The sequence below is a fragment of the Euleptes europaea genome, chromosome 8, assembly GCF_029931775.1.
Source record: "Euleptes europaea isolate rEulEur1 chromosome 8, rEulEur1.hap1, whole genome shotgun sequence".
In the NCBI taxonomy this organism is placed as follows: domain Eukaryota; kingdom Metazoa; phylum Chordata; class Lepidosauria; order Squamata; family Sphaerodactylidae; genus Euleptes; species Euleptes europaea.
Genome location: NC_079319.1, coordinates 77,766,923 through 77,780,777, shown reverse-complemented (window position 1 = coordinate 77,780,777; position 13,855 = coordinate 77,766,923). Strand labels below are relative to the sequence as shown.

At 40.1% G+C, this 13,855-nt stretch overlaps 1 protein-coding gene across 2 annotated transcripts in view; it reads right to left on the bottom strand.

Annotated features, from left to right (window-relative positions):
* HIVEP1 (HIVEP zinc finger 1) overlaps window positions 1–13,855 on the bottom strand; it is a 124,027-nt gene that overhangs the window by 18,277 nt on the left and 91,895 nt on the right. For both annotated transcript variants that reach the window (XM_056854204.1, XM_056854205.1), the window contains exons 5-7: window positions 8,612–8,742; window positions 6,713–6,888; window positions 4,817–4,918 (exon numbers count right to left, since the gene is read on the bottom strand). In XM_056854204.1, coding sequence (XP_056710182.1) covers window positions 4,817–4,918; window positions 6,713–6,888; window positions 8,612–8,742 — 409 coding nt within the window. The remainder of the gene's footprint in view (window positions 1–4,816; window positions 4,919–6,712; window positions 6,889–8,611; window positions 8,743–13,855) is intronic.

Sequence of the window (13,855 nt, the reverse complement as noted above, 5' to 3'; positions counted from 1 at the left end):
GTGGCTGTGCGGAAGCTCCCCTTGTGCCTGTGTGTACCACTTTTGTTTAAAAGTGGGCCCACCCATCTCCTGCTTTAGATATGACCATCTGGAGTCGCAGATGATAATCTGGTTATTATGTTTTATTTGTGGCCATCTATAATCTTGGATTTTGCTACTTCTGCAATTTAAAACTGATTGCTTCTTAGAAAAGGGACGCTTTCTCCTATCTCCCTGAGATTTGGCAGGGAAGATCCCTTGCGTAAGGAATGTAGTTTGTGGGAATTTCATTCTAGCCAGATGTGGAGGGGAAAAGTTACATTCAGAAGTGTGTTTTCCATTGAAACCAACAGAAACAAATACAGATTAACACACACAATAAAAAGCATGTTCGCCCCTCATTTTTATTATAGTTATATTTGATGCTGATCTATTTGTGAAAATAAAAACAGGGTTTATGCCGCTTTTAAGGACTGAAATTCATTCCTCAGCAAACAATCTGTATGCCAATCACGGAACAGTATCCTGGTAGTTAGCAGAATGCTGCACATTGTGATAGGATGGGTTTAGCCATATGCAGCCAAATACAGAGCACCGTTTGTCCTTCTAAACTACACTTTTGATTTAAAATGTTTTAATAAAATCAGAAATTTACTATCAACATTTTTCTATGAATGGGAAATTGACAATTCACTTTTCACAGACGAGAGTTGCTCTGTTTAGGCAACTGCCTAAATAAAGCTGCAGTGTGTAGTGAAAAGCTGGCAATGTAACCCATCATGCATCTATCTTGCGGTGTTTCATCCACATCTCACACTGCAGTGCTATGCAGAGTTTCACCAGTCTAAGCCCACTGATCAATGGACATTAAGTGTGTTTAAAGTTTAGTGGAGGCATGTAGCAGAGAAGGCATTAAGTAGAGTAGACTGAATCACTTCAGACTCCAGCTGGGGAGCTACCGTTCCGTCTTTGCCCTCATGTGGAAAAATTACCTATATGTAAACAACTAGCATGAGGAAAAAAAGATACAGTCAGCATTCTCTTCTTTTACACAAAGACCATTAAAAATGATGTCCTTCCACAACCAGCAGTCTAGTGAAGTACAGTTCATTCTAAAACCTCAGAAATTTGACTGCCTTATTTCCTGTGCAGCATAAGAAGGCCAGGCCTAACTCTCTACTAAATTATGGACAATAGGCAATATTAATGAGATTTTAATCTCTCATTCCTCCAGGCACCTGGATGAACATAAATCAGAAATGCCGCCTTTTGTTTTTATTTATTTCTTTGAGTTTTGTTCAGCACATTCTCCAGAGCCAGCATGGTGTAGTGGTTAAGAGCGGTGGTTTGGAGCGGTGGACTCTGATCTGGAGAACTGGGTTGGTTTCCCCACTCCTCCACATGAAGCCAGTTGGGTGACCTTGTCTAGTCACAGCTCTCTTAGAGCTCTCTCAGCCCAGTTTGATTCTTCCTTAAGTGGTAGAGAAAGTTGGCATATAAAAACCAACTCTTCTTCTTCTTCCAAGGCACTCATCCCCATAACAACACTGTGAGGTAGGTTAGGCTGAGTGCCATTTATGGGTTCTATAGAAAGGATAATATCTGCTGTTTTATTCTCAATCCCTTTCCTAATATTCCACAACATGGAGTTTCTCTTTTTCACAGCAGCTGTACACTGAATCAACATTTTCACTGAGGTATCCACCATACAGCAAAGGCCGTTACCATATATGGAATGAGAAATGCCTGATGTTCAAGCTGGTTTCAGAAAAGGAAGAGGCACTAGAGATCATATTGCAAACATACGCTGGTTACTGAAGCATACGAGAGAATTTCAGAAGAAAATCAGATTGTGTTTCATAGATTACAGCAAAGCTTTTGACTGTGTGGATCATGAAAAGCTATGGCTGGTTTTAAAGGAAATGGGTGTGCCACCACATCTGATCGTTTTGATGCGCAACCTGTACGCTGGACAAGAGGCCACAGTTAGAACAGAATATGGAGAAACTGAATGGTTTCCAATTGGCAAAGGCTTCAGACAAGGATGTATTTTATCTCCTTATCTCTTCAATCTATATGCAGAACATATAATTAGGAAAGCTGGATTAGATTTAGATGAAGGTGGAGTGAAAATTGGAGGGAGGAACATTAATAATTTGAGATATGCTGATGACACTACATTATTGGCAGAAAATAGTGAAGATTTGAAACGACTGCTGCTGAAAGTTAAAAGAGAAAGTGCCAAAGCAGGACTGCAGCTGAACATCAAGAAAACAAAAGTAATGACTACAGGAGAATTACACAACTTTAAGGCTGACAATGAGGAAATTGAAATTGTTCAAGACTTCCTATTCCTTGGCTCCACCATCAACCAAAAGGGAGACTGCAGCCAAGAAATCAGAAGGAGATTGAGACTGGGAAGGGCAGCCATGAAGGAGCTAGAAAAGATTTTGAAGTGTAAGGATGTGTCACTGGCCACCAAGACTAGATTAATTCATGCCATTGTATTCCCTATTGCTATGTATGGATGTGAAAGCTGGACAGTGAAGAAAGCTGATAGGAAGAAAATAGATTCCTTTGAAATGTGGTGTTGGAGGAGAGTGTTACGGATTCCGTGGACGGCCAAAAAAACAAATCAGTGGGTTGTAGATCAAATCAAGCCTGAACTGACCCTAGAAGCTAAAATGACTAAACTGTGGCTATCGTATTTTGGTCACGTCATGAGACGACAAGAGTCGCTGGAAAAGACAGTCATGCTAGGAAAAGTTGAGGGCAGCAGGAAAAGAGGAAGACCCAACAAGAGGTGGATTGACTCAATAAAGGAAGTCACAGCCTTCAATTTGCAAGATCTGAGCAAGGCTGTCAAAGTTAGGGCATTTTGGAGGACTTTCATTCATAGGGTCGCCATGAGTCAGAAGCGACTTGACGGCACTTAACACACACACACACACACACACACACATCCACCATATCCCTAAAATCTCTTTCAGTCTTGATCTCATCCAGTTCAGAATCTATCTGCATATATTTAAAGTTAGGATTTTAAAGTTAGGCTCCAATGAGCATCAATTTACACTCACCAACACTGAACTTGATTTGGTATGCTGTTGTATAGCACTTACCTGATTTATAGAACCTCCTATAGCTCTTCATGATCTGTCTTGATTTTCACCATCCCGAATAATTTGATATTGTCTGTACACTTGGCTACTATACTGCTCACCCCCAATTTCAAATTATGAACAAATTAAATAGCACTACTTCCAACACCGATCCCTTTAGGACCCCACTGCTCATTTCCTTCAATTGCGAGAACTTCCTTCAATTGCAAGAACTGTTTATTCCTACTCTCTGCTTCCTGGCAATTAACCAACTTCTAATCCATAAGAGGAATGTTCCTCGTATCCCATGACTCCTAAGATAGCTCAGGAGCCTTTTGTGCGGTACCTTGTCAAAAGCCTTTTGGAAGACTCATAGGTAAAGTCCTTAGGAGGGCAGAAAGGGACTGCGCTGGCTCCCGTGCCACTTACGCTGTCCAGGGTGGCATGGACGTAGGTGGGGGGACCTTGTCGCCATTCTCCCTTTACTGCCACAGCAGAGCCTCCCAGGGACACCAACTGGGCCGTCTTCTGGCATCCCACCGGTACAAAGCCCCATGCCAGTATCCTGGGGGTGTTCCTAGGAAGTGCCGGGGGGGGGGGCAGAGCTGCCAGTAGGCAGCTTCCTGACCCCTTTCATCCCAGTACGCCAATGGCAAGAACAGCGTTGCTGCACCAGCTTTTTGCTGGCACAGCCTTGCTGTTTTCAATAGGGCAAAATGCCCCATTTAAAAAATTTAAAAAAACCTTCTAAAGGCTTTTTAAAGCCTTTCAGCAGCCAGGGAACGGCTTTGGAGGCGCTGCAGCAGTGCTTCAGCCATGCCATACCCAGCCACCGAAGGCTCAGAAATGGGCTGCCCTTCCCCAGACCACAACAATATCTTTTGACATGTTCCACTGCTGCTCACTCATGGGCTTTTTCTGTGGCTGCTTCCACATTACAAAACAACCTTACAGAGGAATATTGTCGAAGGCTTTCACGGTCAGAGTTCATTGGTTCTCGTAGGTTATCCGGGCTGTGTAACCGTGCTCTTGGTATTTTCTTTCCTGACGTTTCGCCAGCAGCTGTGGCCTGCATCTTCAGAGGAGTAACACTGAAGGTCCTTTTGGAAGGAAAGGTCCTTCAGCGTTACTCCTCTGAAGATGCCGGCCACAGCTGCTGGTGAAACGTCAGGAAAGAAAATACCAAGACCACGGTTACACAGCCCGGATAACCTACGAGAACCAACTTACAGAGGAAATTTAGTAGATCTATATCTCTCTTGCAATTTCCGAGGGCTTGTAAAATATAACTCTTTAGAAGAGCCTTTGGCTCTTCAAGATGTTTGCTTTATGGGGCGCCTTGAAAGACAGCAATTTTCTTTTGGAAGTTTATTTATTAAAGCTTTGTTTTCTGGTGGGGTTTTTAATTTTGTTATTTTCAAAATTATATCTTTGTACTATTTTTATTGTTACAACTTTCCTAGGGTTCCCAGTAATCTGTGAGAAGGGCAGCCTTATAAATGTCCTAAATAAATGGATAAATGAACTATGTATGTAAGGAAACATGGAAAATATGTGAGAAAGAGACCCTCTTTATGATCTCACCATGCACGTGTATGCATATATGCACTCTTATCTAAACAGGTCTATTCTATGAAAGTAGCCAAAAATATGGATTGAGAAGAATAAGTGAAATATCAATGATATAAAAGAAAGACAAGTACTGCATCCCCAAAGCACATTTTTAAAATCTTTACCGCATTCTTCTACATCCTGGTCATCTATTAATCCTACGGAGACTCCCAGATCCATACATTTCTTGCTATGTGCCTTGGACTTCATATGTTTTGTCAAGTTTCCTTAAGAAAACAAACAAACAAAAATGCATTGCTTTATGATTAAACATGTATGTACAGTCAACAAAAGACCCTGATGGTCAACAAGCTAATCTCCAAGGCCACATGTTGTACTAACATAATGCGTTTTCATGGATATATACTAGAATAGTAAGAAGATGTGCAAAGAACTGATATACCAAAGACTTCCACTTCTCTTGGTGGATACAATAGCTACCCTGAATGGTTTTATATATTTGATATCTTGTCTGGCAGCTTCACAGTAACCCATTATTAAAGTATTGTGCTGGAAATCAGTAACTGACTTTTGCCCCCTGAGATTCCAACATCAATTTTGTTGAGTCTACAAACATAAGCAAAGCAAGACTGGCCTCAGCCAGAATTTAGACAGGAACATGGAACAACTAATATTGCTTTCTGTGTTATTCCACCTAAACTACTTCTATAAAATATTTTCATTACATTGCTCGCAAACTAATAATGCAATAATTGCAAGAGCAAATCTTACAGGAATGCAGGCTTTCTTGTACCGTGTAAAATGCAGTTTATTATATGCTGTATTTGCATAATGTAAGAAGCAATCAAAAGTAATATGAAATATGGAAATATTGCTGTTGCTGTGAAGAAAATTTAATTATGTACAGATGTTGAGATGAATGACATCCTGACAAAGTTTTCCGACAAAACCAGTTATTTCTAAATAGTTTAATATTCAGGCTGGGGCTAGAACACAAGATATAAGAATGAGAAGGCTCCCACACTCTTATCGTTCAGCAGAATGTGTCTAGGAATTTTTTTAAAGCGATTAGGATGAAGTTTTATTGCATTGCTTATTGTACGTATTATGTTTTATTGCATTATTTTAAAATTTTGTAATCCGCCTTGTATCTCAGTAAGAAAGGTGGACTCTAAATGAAGTGAGGGAAATAAATACATTGGAATGCTATTGACATTTTAAAGCCGCCTTTCCACCCAACTGTTTTTAATCTTGTTTAAACGTTTTTATTGCTTGCTGCCATGAGACCTTTGAACACTAATTATCAAGAAACTTCTCAGGCAGGACTGGGACCTTTTGCTTAAAGATGCTGGAAGGAAATGTTCCCTGCTTGAAATCCCTGCTTGAAATTTGAAATCCCGCACTACTTTTGCATGCTGATGGTTCCCAAACTGAGGCAGTTGTACATGATAGCATGCTGCAATGCGCTGCCTACAGCTTAAGGAAAGGTCTTATGTTCCTCTGGTTTGGCCCAGCCTACAGACAACTGCAACACTTTACTTCAATGCTTACCTGGATCAGGTTCCTCTTGCAAAAAAAAAAAAAAAATCAGGATCCCCTTGTAAAAAACCATGAAACATTTTTAACCCAATACATTACATTGGTTGGGACAATAAAACACTCCAATGGTAATGGGTGGGTGGGTAATGCTGTGACTATGTTTTGTGCACAGAAAGAAAACTGGAAAGTGGAGATTATACTTTGATGACTCTGTTTGCTGGTGCAGATGATAATGTCCTAAAATGGACAAAGTTGTAGAACCACATTGCTGTGCACTTGATCAAAGCAAGCGCAACTAGGGTGGGATTCCCCCCCTCCCCACAAATTAGTATTATGTAAATAAATAGCAGAACATAATCAATTCACTTAAGCTTCCCATATCTTCCTTCTTCTTTATTGGGAAAAAAGCTGACCAAGTGCAGATAGAGGTTCCAAGTAACCATGCTGGTCTAAACCAAAAAAGCATAAATGGTGTGGATTGGTCTTCACTAAAAACACTTAGCTATATCAAGCTCATTTACCTTTAGTCTTGAAGGAAAAGTTGCAATAGTTGCAATGATATGGGCGGACATCTGTATGAGTGCGAATATGCTTCTTCAACATACTAGGCTTTTTACAACGTATTCCACACTCTTCACATATATATTTTCCTCTTCCTCTGCCCCGAACATAGACATATTCTTCATTTGACTTGTACCTAAAACAAATCAACAAAACCCACTGTACACAATACACTTCTTGGTATAAGAATAATACTAGAAATCCCAACAGTTGAAAATAATCCCTATCACAAATTATTAATATTTTTCTTTTTTTAAATAATATTTTATTGTTTTTAAAACACAAATACAACATAAACACTAGTACATCACACATACAACTTACAGTCCACTTACAATACTACTTGCTAGGAACAAGATCTCCTTAAAATGTCAAATATAGATGGAGCTGTTTCTTGCTGAATAGTCTAATATTACTCTTTTAATGCTATCCATACAAATATTTCTTTAATTAGTCACTAATTTAAACCTATGAATCTAAAATCTTTATCCAATCTATATATTTCTAGGCTTATTAATTTTAATTATACCTTTTATTTATGCCTTCATATTTACATTTTGTAAATATTAATTCTACACCCTCCAATAATACTTCTTGGTTATTAATATTAATACCTTATATTTCTTATTACTTACTCAAATACCATATATCTATTATATAATAAATTCATTAATATCTACTCAATTTGCTTTTTAAAAAACTGATTAAAATATTTATACTACTTCTAGTTATTATCTAACATTCTTATTGATCTACATGTTTTCTACACTTTTAATCATTTTGCTACATATTCAAAATACAACTTCCAGATTTTCTGAAATTCCTCCGTCAGTCTTCTGTTGACAATGCTTGTCAGTTTATTAATATTGTTTCAATTAGTTATCTACAAATAAAGCCTGCTGTTTACTGCTGAGCTCGGACCCTTTGCATGTTACAAGCCCTATTCAGAGTGTGACTGCAGGCAGAAATACATGACCACTTCACGCATAGTCATAAATGGGTCTCTATGTGGCAGCTTTTGCAGTAGCAGAAAATTGGTTACTGGTTGTTTCTACCACAAAGATTGCTGAGCTAGTTATTACCACCCTTTCATGACTACTCAGAAATGTGAGGGTAATGGTAGTGTGTATGGACCACACATAAAGCTCAGCCCGCACAACCATTTTTCGAAGCAGTTTGAGCCATCTAGTGGCATGATTTTAAGTTCCTACCGTGCAGTAAATCATCATCTGCTTTCATCTCATAAATATACATAGGGAATTAGCTGGTAGGAAATAAGCCTCATGAAACTGAGGCTGAAATTGGGAGGTTGTACTCCAAATGAAATTATGTGCTCAAACAGTGGGGGGAAATATAATGGGAATGATAGCAGAACATCATCAGCTGAGGATCAGGAGTAAATGGCTATTCAGTAAATTTAGAAGAAACAGGGTCTCATAGAGAACAATCTTAAACAGGGCTACTCAGAAAGTAAGCCCCATTTTATTCAGTGGGGCTTACCCCAAAGAAAGCATTCTTAAGATGCAGCCTAATCTACCAAAATGGTTTTGAGGTGCTTGAACACAGGGAAAGAGATGAGCTTCTTGCCTAACCACATTTTCCCCAAATACAGAACTACTGTGGGTGGGAGATTAAAACAATATTTTTTTTTATGTGTAGTCAAGTACCAGCCGACTTATGGAGACCCCTGAAGGTTTTTCAAGGCAAGAGATGTTTAGATGTGGTTTGCCATTACCTGCCTCTGTGTAGCACCCCTGAACTTCCTTAGTGGTCTCCCATCCAAATACTAACCAAGGCACACCCTGTTTAGCTTCTGAGATCTGATGAGATTAGGCTAGCCTGGATAAAACAATACTTACCCTCCATCAAATATTTTAACTCTTCTTGGCTCACTTTTGGCTAAGGAGTTCTCATTATCTTGATCAGTGCTTGTTTCAGAGTTTTCTTTATTGCTCAGTTCCCTTGCTGCCTTTTGTTTAACTAATGCCCGCTGAAAGAAACATCGAAAGACATGTGTAAGTTACTTATTTTTGACATACATATTTATTTGCTTCATTTATAACCCACTTTTCTCACTGAAACTTTAGGTGGATTATAAAAATGAAAAGCAATTCAATCACACAGCAATCACCTCCAATAAACTAGGATTACAAAACTGGAAAACAATGTAAGCAAAAGCTGCCTATGGCAACAAAAACTGTCTACAGCATGACATTATAAACTCACTGCGAACAAGGTCAGTACACAAAGGTTCGGTCTAGTTCCTTACCTTTCCCTCTGTTCTGTACATTTACTATCTTCAGAGATTTCCCACCCCCCACAGAGGAGCATTTTAAACACAACTGTATATGTTATTAGAGCAACCCATTACACCACCTAGTTCTCCAACATGCATAGAGTAGCCCTTAGTTAGCTTTGTTATTCATGATGATATCCAGTTAGTTTGTGTGTGGAAGAGACAGGGAAGAGGAGGCCCTTGAAACAAACTTGGGCATTTAGGCCAGAGAATGGCTGACAAAGCCACTTGAAACAAAAATAATCCTCAGTCCCTCCCTGTGCTGCCACAGGGTATGAGCCCGGCTAAGAACTGTATCTGGCAGTACAGGTCTCAAAAAACAACATTTACATGCATTAAGTACTTATGCAAAGGGAAACACAAGCTACTTTTGATTTTTTTGATTTTTTTTTTAGCCAGTTTTTGCACCCTGTTCAAAACTCCTGCTGGTACAATAGCTCATAAGTTGTGATCCCCTTTCATTAATACATCTGGCGGCTTCTATCATTAACAGCTACTTAGGCCGTTCTCATTTCACCATAACCCAGAGGTCCCCAACCTTTTTGAGCTTGCGGGCACATTTGGATTTCTGACACGACATGGTAGGCGCATAGGGTTGCCAGGTCCCCGCACACCACCGGCAGGAACTTCATGGGGGAGGGGCTGAGGGCAGCAACCCCTGCGTGCAGAACACACAACGCATTGAAATTGCTTCCAGGTTGTCCCTGGAAGCGCCAGCATCGCGCAGGATGCTCTAACACATTCCTCCAAAAACTCTATGGAAATAATAGAGTTTTGGGGGGAAGAGTGGTAGAGCGACCCTGTCGTGATGCTGGTGCTTCTGTGGTAAACCCGGATGTGACATCACCACACACACAGATCACCGCCCCCCCCACCCAGCTGGCCTGCTTTGTGCACCTGTGACACATGCATGCACATACATAGTTGTGTTCACAGAGCTTCACATGTGCATTGCTGTGTACAGGTGAAAAACTGGATTGTCTCTTTGCATTAATCTCCTCTATTCCATAGACTATTTTATAAAAATACTGCCTGTTATCAAAACCTCATTGGATTTTAGAGTAATTTAAAAATACCAACTCAGATTAATTGTATTTGGGTGTTACTTCTGAATCATTTGATTCTTATACATCATTAAATCTTTTTTGTTCATTTCCTCTATTGCTCTATTTAGCTATTTTTATGTGCTAAGATCATAAAAAGCTTGACAAATTTCAAATGCCTTTGACATTGAAACTGTTGGGTTGATTTTGTTTCAGCCACTGCCATTATAAGAAAAAGGATTGGCAATCTTTTTAGAGTGCAGGAGAGGGACTGTTCATATCTGTTAGGAGCCCAAATGCCAAAGCTGATTCCCCCCCCCGCCACATTTTGAATACAGTCCACCCTAATTTATGACATTTTTAAGCACCATTAAGTCAGCAGGAAAGCTAAGTATGTTGGGTTGCTCTCTCATTGAAATCAGTGCAACTTATTTAACTAGGGCCGGATGTTGCCCTTTATTAAACACAATCCAAAGGTTGCCAGGACTCCACAGTACACATAGTGTCATAGGAACATAATCTGCCCCAGTCTCGCTCTTTCTGGAAATCGCTTGATCTCCTTTAAGTCAAAGCACTTGAAATTGTGTCCATGCTAAAAGCATACATTACAGAAGAAGAATTATAACTTTGTAATTAGAAGCTTTTTCTTGGCCCTCCATGACATCATGAAATCCCTGCATGCCAGTACTACATGTGGCTGAAATCCCTGCATGCCAGTACTACCTGTGGCTGATGATGATCTGTAGGTGGTCTCTTGACTCTGGATCTTTCCTCCTCCATCCAGTCCTGTATCTCCATCTACCCGGAACCCTCCCTCTGACTCAGTATACCCAAGACTGAACTGCTTTTCTTTTTTCCTTCTCAACTGCTTGTACCGAACAAGCAGCAAGCCTTGGTTTTATTCTTCCTCTCCCATCTTTTCATATTCCAATCTACCGAGTCAGGTTATGTTTCTCTTTTCAGGATTGAAGAATCCAGCCCTATTGCTCAATCCTCTTCGCTTAAAAAACAGGTGTATGCTCAGGTCATTTCTGACTTGAGTACTGCACCTTTCTTCTTTCTGGCTTTCTCTTGGTGCATGTCAGACCCTTCCCCTCTGTTCAGACTTCTGCTGCCAAAATATTTCACTAAGTAGATAGAACTTTGCTATGTATATATGGATCCTGTTGCCATTCTCTCTTCTTTCTACTGTTGTCTTCCCCGCTATTAATCCATAGAATTAATCCTTGGGACAGCAGCCTGTTTTATTTTGCATATGAACATAACAAGAGCCATGCTGGGTCAAGCCAAAGATCCATTTAGTCTAGCATCTTGCCCCTCACAAAAAGGCAATAGCCCTTCCCTCTCCTCATTGCATTCCCAGTACAGATACTGAATAACTTTCAAAAGTAACCATATGCAGAGAATCATTCTACTCTGGCCAAAGCCTAAAAATCTCATAACGTTCTTGAGCAAAAAGGTCTTCACTTACTGTCCAAAAGATATTAACTGGCAAACCTGTGTGGGAGAGTGTTTCACAACTGTGGCACCGCCACTGAACAAACCCAGCCCTTTCCATTAATTCTGCTAACTTCCTGAGTGGATAGTGTCAAGAACCCAGTGAAACCTTAAGCAGCCTTAAAGCAGGCGGGCTCATACAACAGAAGTTTGGGCTCCAGCCATTTCAGGCATGATTAGTCAATAACTGTGTCCTTGAACCAAACCCAGAATTGTCTGTTCTGCGGCAACAAACATTTTTGCAGCAAATCCCCACTATGTACATGAACCACTTCTTAATTTGTAAGAGTACAACACAATTTCTGCAGGCATGGAGCTCTGTACATCAGAGCCTTTTGTCTGTATTCTGAACCAGAGAATTCTAGCATGAAACATAGTTGTACATGGCCAGTGTGGCATGGTGTTAGACTGAGATCTGGATGAGCCCCAGGTTCAAATTCCCACTCAAGCCTTGAAACTCTGTGGGTGATCTTGGGCTGGTCGCTCTCTCCCTCTCCCTCAGCTATATCACAGGGGTTTTGAAAGGGTAAAATGGAAGGGAATTATGTCCATCGTCCAAGACACCTTGGATGACTGGCAGAATAAAAATTAAGTAGACAGACAGCTAGTGTCATAAGCTGTTTTCAGTACCAAACTGAAAATGTTGATGATTCCTTAAGAAAACAGAAGGATTCCTTAAACTGTAGTTAGTGCTGTTTTTTGGTATATTTATATAGATGAACGTTTATTCGAAACCACTGGCAGGTTCTCCACACAGAAGCCACAAATGTCTGGATAGGGGCCTTGTGGTATTTCACTATCAAATGAACAAATTCTGACAATGTAGGGAAGTATGTTAAATTTGCAACGGAGTGAAAATTGGAGGGAGGAATATTAACAATTTGAGAGATGCCGACAATACTACATTACTGGCAGAAAGTAGCGAAGACTTGAAATGACTACTGCTGAAAGTTAAAGGAGAAAGTGCCAAAGCAGGACTACAGCTGAACACCCAGAAGTCAGAAGTAATGACTATTGGAGAATTACTCAACTTTAGGATGAACAATATGGAAATTGAAATTGTTCAAGACTTTCTATTCCTTGGCTCCATCACCAACCAAAAAGGAGATTGCAACCAAGAAATCAGAAGGAGATTAAGACTGGAAAGGGCAGCCATGAAGTAGCTAGGAAAGAGTAGCTGTGTTTGTCTGTAGCAGAAGAGCAAGATTCCAGTAGCACCTTAAGGACTAACAAAATTTCTGGCAGGGTATGTGCTTTCGTGAGCTACAGCTCACTCAGCTCATTCTAGTTGTATCTGAAGAAAATTTTGCCATAAATTTTGTTAGTCTTTAAGGTGCTACTGGACTCTTGCTCTTTTCTATTGATTCATAGCCTTGCCATGAGTCAGAAGCGACTTGATGGCACTTAACACACACACACAAACTAAGCTCCATTGTTACTGCTTTGCCCAAGGGGTTGTATGCATCAGCGACCCCCTAGCAATTGTTTAAAAAATGCAATGTGAAACAATACCATGTTCTTGAACTTTCATATTTGTAAGCCATTTTCTACAGTGCTGACAGCTAGATATATTGCTAGCTAAAGCAAATGTTTAAGGGTCTTAAAAACAAGCCAATTCCCTTTACTGATTTATCAGTTTCATATAAATGTATCAACAATGTAGAAACCTTGCAGTTATTGCATATGATTTCGCAACACTTCAATTTTTAGGTTCCCCCGCCCGAAGTTGCACATAGGGAAGTATGGCCATATGCAACGGTAAACAATTGCAGTTGTGGTTCTCCTAGCTATCTGTGGCTTGCCCCCTTGTAAGACGTAGTAGACCCCACACAGAAATGCATTTATGGGTATAAGGATACCAAAAAACTGTTGTTTGCAAAAGATCCCAGATCTATTACATGTTTTAGAATAAGCATAAATTTAGCTGTAAAGTATCTTTCCCTTTGTGCACTCAGTACTAGCTGGTGGTTGCAATGGGCATGCTAATTTATATCAGTGACCGAATCATGACCAAGGGGGTAACAGTTACTCCACACTGTTGCCTAGTATAATTCTCCCACCTTTTGTTGGTGGCTAAAAGTGTAAGGGGGATACATGATCTACTGTTATTATGGTGGTGTAACCTTATGAGCCACTGTTGTGTTTTACCTTTAATGGAATAGGATCTGGCCTGCAAAAGCCTCTTTCTTTGTGAATATCGACACCTGCCTACAGGCTGAACTATTACAGAGTACAATGGGATGTTCTCGGACTGTCATCTTATGATG